General features: G+C 32.6%; 1 protein-coding gene across 1 annotated transcript; it reads left to right on the top strand.

Annotated features, from left to right (window-relative positions):
- Window positions 1-1,842: 1,842 nt before the first annotated feature.
- LOC147393143 (beta-amyrin 28-monooxygenase-like) lies at window positions 1,843-10,072 on the top strand. Its single transcript, XM_086456883.1, has 3 exons — window positions 1,843-2,860; window positions 9,324-9,511; window positions 9,602-10,072. Exons 1-3 carry the CDS (start codon window positions 1,879-1,881, stop codon window positions 9,899-9,901), a joined length of 1,470 nt encoding a protein of 489 aa, XP_086313009.1. The 5' UTR covers window positions 1,843-1,878; the 3' UTR covers window positions 9,902-10,072.
- The last annotated feature ends 315 nt before the right edge of the window (window positions 10,073-10,387 follow it).

Raw genomic sequence — 10,387 nt, forward strand, 5'->3', positions numbered from 1 at the left:
AATATGGGTTAGAAGTTTTGGAATGGGCTGATTTTTGGTGAGGATGATCTCCTCACCGTAGAGATCATCCTCACCAAAAATCAGCCCATTCCAAAACCTCTAACCCATGTTTTGAAAAATGTTTTGCCAAAAAGTTTGCTAAAAAGTTTGCCCTTGAACGCCCCCCTAATATAAATTGGTCACGTAGGTACTCCTAATTTTCAAATCCATTGAATTTCGTCTTATATGTCACATTAAGAAGGGAGTTAAAACTAAATAAACTCCAATCAGAATATCAGAACAGCTAATGACTAAACACCGTGTTGATGCATTCTGAGGGCTATAGCAGACGATCTTTAATTAAATACATCAGAACTATAGTCTTTTAGCAAAAGTAGTTTCATGCAATTATTTCAATATTACAAAACCACTGCGAATATAATATATTTGTTTGACCAAGAAACCGTACATGGCCCCAAGTCTCATCTCTTCTTCGATAATAAAGCTACATGACGTACATCTTACTTTACTTTTTTACTAATAATTTATTTATTTATTTATTTTTATTTATTTTTTTATTTGGACTTACCGGTCAACATTTCATCTTACTTTACTTCTTACAAATAAATTCTTCTTATTATTGGGTGATTTGTACATACCCTCTTAACATTGTTGAATATTTGAGATACCCTGTTTTTACAAAATAATAAGTCCCTTGACCATTGTATTTTCCCTTAAATACAAACGAAAAATGATCTAATTGCCCCTCATTTTCAGCTGTTAAAAAAAAAAAAAAAACTTCCCTTCCCAAAATCAATCATCTACAATCTCTTCAATTCTTATAGTGTTTGTTTTTTAATCTATTGACCCTCATGTCAATCAATAATTTTCAGCCTTGTCTTATTTGTCTAGAAGACCCTTGATTTTTTTATTAAAATTTCCTCATCTTCTACTTCAAAAATTATATCTTTTATATTTTAGATTTGATGGTCAAAATATATATAGAATCTTAAGGTTGAAGAGGATAGTAATTATTTTTTTCAAAGTTGAAGTAAATAGGTTCTTAAAGCTTAAAAATAAGGCAAAATAATTTTACCCAAGAAGTCGATGAAAAAAAAACGCAAGGACTTAGGTTTATTATTTGAATCATTGCATGAAAAGAGTCAAATCTGCCCCATTTTCACTTGGTGAATATTAGTGCATTTAGACAATTAGTTTGAATATAGGGAGATAACTCAATCATTCACTAAACACATGAAGGGGTAAACTATTTTTATCTTAATCTTGTCTACAATCCATTGTCTTTGACGCATTAGTAGAAAATCAATTTTTTTTTTTTTAAACAAAATTTCATCCTTCTCCATTTTCAAAATCCTATCTTACTCTTGAGGTTTGGAGGCTGAGGGAGAGAAAGTCTTAAGATTGAGTTATTTCATCTTCAAACTATCAACTTTTGGGATAAACTATTTTTAACCTATTCAATAACATCCTCAATCCACACTCTTTCAATGTCTTATAGGAAACCTAGATTTTTCTTTTCAAAATTATATGGATCTTCAAAGTCCTATCTAGTTCTTTAAGTTTAAAGGTCTAAAAGATCAAATCTTAAGTTTGAAGAAGTGGATAAAATACTTTACTCTAATGTCAAAATTTACTGATTTGGGATAGAAAATGAATAATTAGGGGTTGAAGATGAGGGCAATTATATCATTTACTTTGGTCCCTCATAGAAGATCTAGGTCAAATAGGTATGTCATCATTTTTAAAATACAGGGTTATATCTACTGTTAATAAAAATGGAGGGGCGTGTCTAAATAAATAAAACCTCGCAGCCTATTTAAGGCCATTGAACGATCTGCCTAATAATATATCTTCAATAGTTGCGCTTGCGTTCACCACATGAGCAGCGACGATATGGAGCTTTTCTTACTCTCAATTCTTCTCCTTGTAGTTCTCTTCATCTCTCTTTCTCTCAATTTCCTTGTACACAAACAGAAATCAAAATCCTCTGCCATCAACCCAGGTGTTAAGCTCCCCCCAGGAAAAACCGGATGGCCTATCATAGGCGAAAGTCTTGAATTCCTCAACGCAGGAAGAAAAGGTGTACCAGAGAAATTCATCAACGATAGGATGCGAAAATTCTCCTCCGAAATCTTCAAAACATCGCTACTTGGTGAATCCACGGCCGTTTTGTGTGGTGCCACGGGTAACAAATTCTTGTTCTCTAACGAGAACAAACTCGTTCACGCGTGGTGGCCACGCTCGGTCGATAAGATCTTCCCATCTTCTTTACAAACATCAAGTAAAGAAGAATCAAAAAAGATGAGAAAATTGCTTCCAGGGTTCATGAAGCCGGAAGCTCTTCAAAGATACGTCGGTATAATGGATTCTATCGCGAAAACACATCTACAAGAGAATTGGGATAATAAGAAGGAAGTCACAGTGTTCCCTCTCGCGAAGAATTATACTTTCACGTTGGCATGTAAATTGTTCATGAGCATCGATGACCCGGTTCATGTAAACAAGTTAGCTGATCCATTTGCTGTGTTGGCTTCAGGGATTATAGCGATACCAATCGATCTACCAGGCACGCCTTTCAACCGTGCGATCAAAGCGTCTAATTTTATAAGAAAGGAGCTTTCATTGATTATCAAGAAAAGGAAGATTGATTTAGCCGAGAAAAGAGCGTCACCAACACAAGATATATTGTCTTACATGCTTCTTACGAGTGATGAGAATGGGCAGTTTATGAATGAAAAAGATATTGCTGATAAGATACTTGGTTTGTTAATTGGTGGACATGACACTGCAAGTGCTGCCATCACATTTGTAGTGAAGTTTTTATCAGAGCTTCCTGACATCTATGATGAGGTCCTAAAAGGTAAGCCTTCAAATCTTTCCTTCACTACCTAAGTTTATTTATTGAGTAATGATTTTCTGACTCGCCCACATGGCATACCCAAAATACTCTTTTGATTTTGCATGCGTTTTGATTTTAAGCCTTCAGATCCTTACTCACCGTTGGATGCACAACTACAAATATTTATGGGGATGTGCAGATGTGTATCACGAGGCATAAAATCTATGATTCTAACACATACCACGTAATAAGAGTATTTTGACTTTGCCATTCGAGGGAGTCCAATTATCACGACTCTTATTTATTATGAGTCATAGGTGATAATTTGGCTCCCTCACGTGACATACTCAATGACACCCCCTCACGTGACAAGGTTTACGAATCGTAGATCTATTTTGCTATACTTTTCTCGAGATATAAAGTTGCATTTTTTTTATGGGAAAGTGCAGTTCTAAAACCCAAGAAGAGTAGATCTACGATTCTCGAAGATGCCACGTCAGGGATTTCAATTGAGTATGCCACGTGGGTAAGTCAGATTATCAGGATTCATTTATTATTGAGTAATGATTTTCTGACTCCTCCAGCATACCCAAAATACTCTCTTAACATGGTATGTGCTAGAAACGTAGATCTTTACTCCTTGGGATACACAACAACACATATTTATGGAGATGTGTATATACGTATCCCGATACATAATCTATGATTCTAACACATGCCATGTCATGAGAGTATTTTGAGTATGCCACGTGGGAGAGTCAGATTATCATGACTCTTTATAATTTATTTTTATTTTTATTTTTTTTAATGGATCTCCATCAAATACACGATTGAGATCAAAGGATATTCTCTAGGGATTGATAATTAAATGGATCCTTAGTACTCATCTCCAGTAAATTTATGTTTTTAATCCATCATAGTCATATGTTTGTTTCTATGTGTACAAACAAGTTTGAAGTTAGAAACGTTCTTGGAAAAATGACCAGAGCAGTAAAGAAAAGTTGGAAGTTTCTAAAACGGTAGACTAAGCATTTTAATTCGAAAAAAACACTTAGGGAGTTGAAACATACTATGAAAGTCGAGAAAATATTTAATATTTTAAAAGGCTGAATTTTTCTTTACTATTTATTAAAATTAAATCCAAGAAAAGATTTTCTATTTTATATATAAAAAAATTCCCCTAATTATCAAAATTATTTTAATTCCAAAAATTGTAAATCATAATTTTTTGGAATTAAAATGAATAATCTACTAGTTTGAAAAAAAGTTATTTTCAACACATGTTTTGATTAATCAGGCAAATATTTTTTCTTGAACTATTCAAACCTCTAACAGAGTTTGAGTCTCTCCATCAATCAAAGTGTTGAAAGACATATTTCCCAGAGATTAATTATTTTCCTAGGGATCTGTATAACTTTAGAGATCCATTTTTCTTGAAAATCCCAATGATACTTTCGTATATCAGCATTACTTATTTTCCTATATATAAGTTTTGATTTTTCTAATCTGCAACTCTTGTCTCCAATCTATGGTTGAGATGGGAGCATGGTTTCAAATCTCATCTGAGATCGAGATTACTCGAGGAGCCATCTCGATATCCTCCATAAATGAGACGAATAGACAAGGTGTCTCAACTATGCGGAATCTTCCAAGATAAACAAGATGGCTTGGCTAAGATTTTGAAAATCTCATGATTCAATAAAACTCAGCTGAATCAATTAGGATTTTGTATATTTTAATTAAAAATAATAATATTTTTACAATTTAAATATATAATATCTAAATAAAATATAATTTTCAGATTAAATATACTCTAATCAACCTTATTTAATAAAAAAATTATAATTATTTTTATATAAATATTTATTTTTAAATAATTGTAAAGCTGAGTTAAATAATTTATGTTGTCCGAGACAACTCGGTCAGCGGTGATTTACTAGGGATTCTTTGGCAGAATATCTTGTCATCTCAACGGGGTGAAACAGCTGTCATATTTTCCATCCACAGTTTTAGGCTTATGGAGTTGAATCTATTGAGTTATATATTATATTCAATATTTTTGGAGAATAAAATTCGAACTTTGTTTTGTTTGGTAGGTAAGTTAGATATGTCAACCGTCTACCAATTGTGTTACGGGTCTAAATCCATAATTGGAATATTAGTAGGAGGGAAAGGGTTTTGTTAACGTGTGCCCTTGTGCCACACTTTAAGCTGGATTAAATACACCTCGAAAATTGGATTTCCTATAAAAAATGCCCTCAAAATAATTGTTTTGCAAAAAAATACACTCAAACAAAGTAATTTATTATTAAATGAAAATAATATTACAAATTAGTTTTAAGAGTCGTGTTACAGTGACCTCAAGATTGAACATCATATTGCACATCTTAGTGTGGAAGTGGATAAGAATCATAAATTCCTTTTAATTTGCATCTCGAGAAAAAGCATTTATGATTCTCATATTCATGTCAGGGTGTGCATGTTAGCTTTTGATTTAAATAAACAAATTTATAGAATATTAAATTGAGTTTTAAATTTTTTTCTAAAGGGGATGTATGATGTGTAAAAATGAATCAAACATGTTCATTGTATCTAACTCAAACTTAAATTCATGAACCCATATTAATCGGCCTAGGTGCATCGATTAAGGTTTATGACATTTATTTTGATTCATAGATCAAGGTTCATTCATTAATTTTAAATGAATGAATTTAGAGATAAACCTAAGGTCGGAAGGTATTTTGGGACATGTATTTAATAAATACATGTACAATACACCTTAGTTGGAAAAATCTGTGGGACATGTATCAATTAATTGTGATAAATTTCTAAATTCATCTCCACTACTATATAAACCACTAACCCTATTGGTTTTGGTATCTCACTCTCAATTTTCACTCTACTTTTTGTGAGAATTTTTTTTCAACATTTTTTTAGCCATCCTAAAGAGGTAAAGTACAAGTTCTTACTGCGTAGTGCAAACTTGTAGAGAAATGAGATTGAATTTAGGCTATAGATTGAATCTCTGAGATAGTATTGTCATGTTCCCTTGCACAAACGGAAGGCTTTAACTATCTTTAAGAAGCGTTTATGCGCCTCTTAACCAAATTGATTTGATTAGGGATTATAATTTTTTATTTGTTTCTTTTACAAAGAAATCAAGTTCTTAGCTCGAATTTCAACAATTTGAAGATATGCCAACTCCTTTGTCAATTGTGTTTCCATTTGGTTTGGTTCCTATTAATACCAACCACTTTGGTGGTCATTTTAACGATTCGAATTTCAATCGTTATGAAGAAAAAATATAGTTCGTTTTTCAAACAACTTAAAGTTGTATATATTCTATTTAAATCATATCCTATTAAAGGAACGAAGGAAAAGAAGACTATTGTCGCTTTTAAAGCCCATATATAAGTAGAAGATGACTATATATGTCATTACAATATTTTCAATTCTCTCTCTGAGCAACTCTACAGTTAGTGATCTAAGAAGAATAAGAGCATCAAAGAAGTATGAAATGCTTTGAAGATTATTTACATGGTAGAAAAATCTGACACTAAGAATTTTCTTGTTGGAAATTATATGGATTTGAAGATGGAAAAAAGAAAACTCATTCTTCATCAAGTTCAAGAAATCCAAAAGATAGTGGACTCTATTATTGTTGATGTGATGATTCTTGATGAGAAATTATTAGTTAGGGTAATTTTCTAGAAATTGCCACCTTTGTGAAAGGAATATCGCACCAAGCAGATGCAAATCAAATAAAATCAATCTCTTGAGAAATTTGATGTACCATTTTAGGATTAATGAAAAAATCATGATGAACTCTTAGTCACAAATCACATCATGGAGGTGATGACCAAGAAGAAAAATGCTTGAACGAAAAAAGAATAAGATCAAGAAACTAGGAGCAAAGAAACAAACTAAAATGAATGATTGGAGACGAGGTAATGCCAAACAATCATAGTATACTTTACTTGTGGAAAGCCTGGACAAATAGCCAAACTCTACCATCAAAGTTATGATGGCAAAGATACCAAAATAGAAAAAAGACAAGAATGACAAAGACGTAGACAATAATATGATCGATGTTATCTCTAAAATCAATATGATTTGAGGAGATGTTGACTGGTACATTAATACCACTGCAACCTATTACGTCTGTTGCGACAAGAATATGTTCATCTCCATGTGAAATTCACTTTTATTCAAAATCATAGGTTAAGGCATTGTTGAGCTCTTATTTACCTTTAGGAAGTTATTAACTTTCAAGGAAGTCTTTTATGTCCTTGACATAAGGAAGCATCTCGTCTTTGGTGTTATTTTAAGCAAACATGATTTTAAGTTGGTATTTTAGTTAGACAAGTTTCTCTTGACAAAGAAAGGTGTATTTGTTGGTAAGGGCTCTACTTTGTCAAGTATGCTCAAACTTAATATTTATGATATTTGACATGATAGATTAGGTCATATAAATCGTAACATGATTAAATAAATGGCTAATCAATACTTAATCTCAAATTATAGTTTTAACCACCAAGAGAAGTGCCTAGCTAAAAATTTACAAAAACTTCATTTAAGAATGTTGAGAGGGCACCAATGCCCTAGATCTCATATATAGTGATATATGTGAAATGACAGATATCAAGGCTAGAAGTGGTAAGTAATATTTTATCATGATCACAAAACCCGTGGTAAAAATAGTTGAATAATGATGAATGTGCGCGGTCTTGGTATGCAGTTGACGTGTTAAGGACATAGAATCGCACATCATTTTTCCTGTCTATCTCGATGACAACGATATGTGCCCTTGCCATGTCAGCCACATACCCAACCACGTACCAGACCATCAGCATTCATCATGACTCAAAATAGTTTTTGCAGTACTTAATATTGATTTTTTCTCATTGACTAACGAGGAGTCAATGGACAACCAGGTAAAGTTGACTTGTTTGATTTTAAATAATGGGTCTTGTTAACGTGTGCCCTTAGGGAACACTCTAAAGTGCATTAATTAAATCTGAAAATTTGGATTTTGTATTGAAAATACCCTACAAAATTTAATTATTTTTAACAAAATACCCTTAGATGTTTAGTCCCAGGTGTATTTGTAATTCTGTATTATCATTACATTGCAACTTTAAATGTTTGTTTTGTTAAAAATTATAATTACTTAGAAATTATGAATAACAGTTAAAGAAAAGCAATTACTTTAGTTTATTATCATCTTCTTTTTTTATATATTTTTTGGTAGCCCAGGGAGTATCCCCACCTTAGATGAGAATAGTCTACTTAGGGCCGCATGCCCTATCTTACCCTGTCATGTGTTACAGCAGGTAAGTAGCCACTTTATGTGGATGGTCATATAGAGACTCAAAGACATGACCCGAAGAGCAAACTCAGTCATGTCTTACCATCTCGAAATTTGATCCATTAACTTTGGATCTGGATCAATAATTGGGATTCTAATAAGTACCGGATTTGTTAACCTATTGGACCAATACTTTGTCCCAATCAGATAAAAAGTTGGGAGAGTCATGCTGGAGTAACATTGAAATATACATCGATTCTAACATTCTGATGTGGTGGTGCACAATAACCATAGATGATTTTCACTTCTATATTGATGAAAAGCATCTATGGTGCACCACCACACCAGAATGTACAATTGATGTATATTTTAATGTTACTTTAGCCTTATCCAAGGTAGGATAGAATGTAAATTATAGGAAAATGCTAAAGTGATATTGAACTTAACATCGTTTCACACATTGCTAACATGGATGTATATATAGAACCATAGATGATTTTCATCGGGATACGATTGAGAAGCATATATGGTTCTATGCACACTAATGTGTGAAATGATGTCAATTTCAATGTTACTCTAAATTATATTATATATATTCTTTTAAATATTTGAGGTTTATTTTTTTTTATTTTTATATATATATAAACAAAATTGGTTTGTCCCAATTCAACTATGATTCAAATGTGTTTGAATCCTAATATTGAGATCCGATAAAAAAAATCAATTCGACAAGGGTATGATCTGATCTTTCAAAATGACCCCAATCCGAATGGACCCTGTTCCATAGATAGCCCTAATTGTCACAGGGGCTTACGTAAATATAAGTAGTATGTAAAATAACATAAAATGTACAATTATTTGTCCTAATAAATGTGTTTCAAAGTTTAGATTCATTTAAAAATTGTACTGAATGATTTAACGTAATACATTTACATCCATCAGTGAACCATGGTTTTTTTTTTCCGAATCTTATTGTTTTCGTAGAATACAAAAAAACTACATTTTTTTTAATTTTTTGATAAACAGTAAATTGGTCCAACTGAATTGAACAAAGGTCTGAACACAATCCAACTAAGTTGATAAATGTTTGTTTCAATTATTAATTCGATTTTACAATCATAGATAATTGATTGTATTTTCTATCATTGTTTCTAACTGTTTTTTGCCCTGTAACAGAGCAAATTGAAATCCTAAAATCCAAAACACCGGGAGAGTTACTGAATTGGGATGACTTACAGAGGATGAAATATTCATGGAATGTCGCTTGCGAAGTGATGAGGCTCGCACCACCCCTTCAGGGAGCTTTCAGAGAAGCCATAACTGACTTCACCTACGCAGGATTTACGATTCCCAAGGGATGGAAGGTACAAAATGATTTAATTCAAGTAGATCCAAAAAAAAATTATGATAGATGTTTTTCGAAGGTCTAACTAATATCCCTTTTTTAATTACAGTTATATTGGAGCTCGAACTCAACTCACAGAAACCCAGATTACTTCCTAGAGCCAGAAAAATTCGATCCAACAAGGTTTGAAGGAAATGGACCTGCACCCTACACATTTGTTCCTTTTGGAGGTGGACCAAGAATGTGCCCTGGAAAAGAGTATGCTCGATTAGAAATATTAGTTTTCATGCACAACGTGGTGAGGAAATACAAATGGGATAAAATTCTTCCAAATGAAAAGATAATAGTGGATCCTATGCCAATACCGGCTAAAGGACTTCCAATTCGACTCTATCCTCACAAAAATTAACTAAGTCAAGGGGTCTTTCAACATCTTTGAACTATCTACTGTTTTCCTTTTGTTATTTTAGAGTGGGACCTTTAGGTGTGTGGCTACCAACTTTTCTTCTTGTTGTTACAAAAGAGTTTTTTGTTTTTGTTTGTTGCTCTATGTAAATTAAGGGTATAATGAAAAAAGAATAATGTTACTCTTTAGATTAAATCTATGATGTTTTGGAAACCAGAGCGACCCTTAGATTAAAAAAAATTTCAAATTGGCTTGACATTGGTCAAGATATTATCGACGAAGGGAATTTCTAGAATTGCTATAAAGGAAAAACTCAAAACAGCATTACGCAAGACTGTGTGAGATTTCAGAGAGGAGTGGATCAGTAGCCTATAGATTGGAACTACTACCATAGTTGGAGTAGATTTACAATGTGTTTCATGTATCCATGTTGAGAAAATACGAGCTGGGCCCTTCGCACGTAATCGACTTACAATCATTTGAACTTGA

The sequence above is a fragment of the Akebia trifoliata genome, chromosome 10 (genome assembly GCF_017979445.1).
Source record: "Akebia trifoliata isolate Shusen 1 chromosome 10, ASM1797944v1, whole genome shotgun sequence".
NCBI lineage: Eukaryota > Viridiplantae > Streptophyta > Magnoliopsida > Ranunculales > Lardizabalaceae > Akebia > Akebia trifoliata.

What these genes read in the sequence shown, in the direction of transcription:
- LOC147393143 (XM_086456883.1), top strand. Translation starts at nt 1,879, where the DNA reads ATGAGCAGCGACGATATGGAGCTTTTCTTACTCTCAATTCTTCTCCTT. An exon ending in CTATGATGAGGTCCTAAAAG is followed by an intron (nt 2,861 to 9,323) that starts GTAAGCCTTCAA and finishes GCCCTGTAACAG; the next exon opens with AGCAAATTGAAATCCTAAAA. An exon ending in CGATTCCCAAGGGATGGAAG is followed by an intron (nt 9,512 to 9,601) that starts GTACAAAATGAT and finishes TTTTAATTACAG; the next exon opens with TTATATTGGAGCTCGAACTC.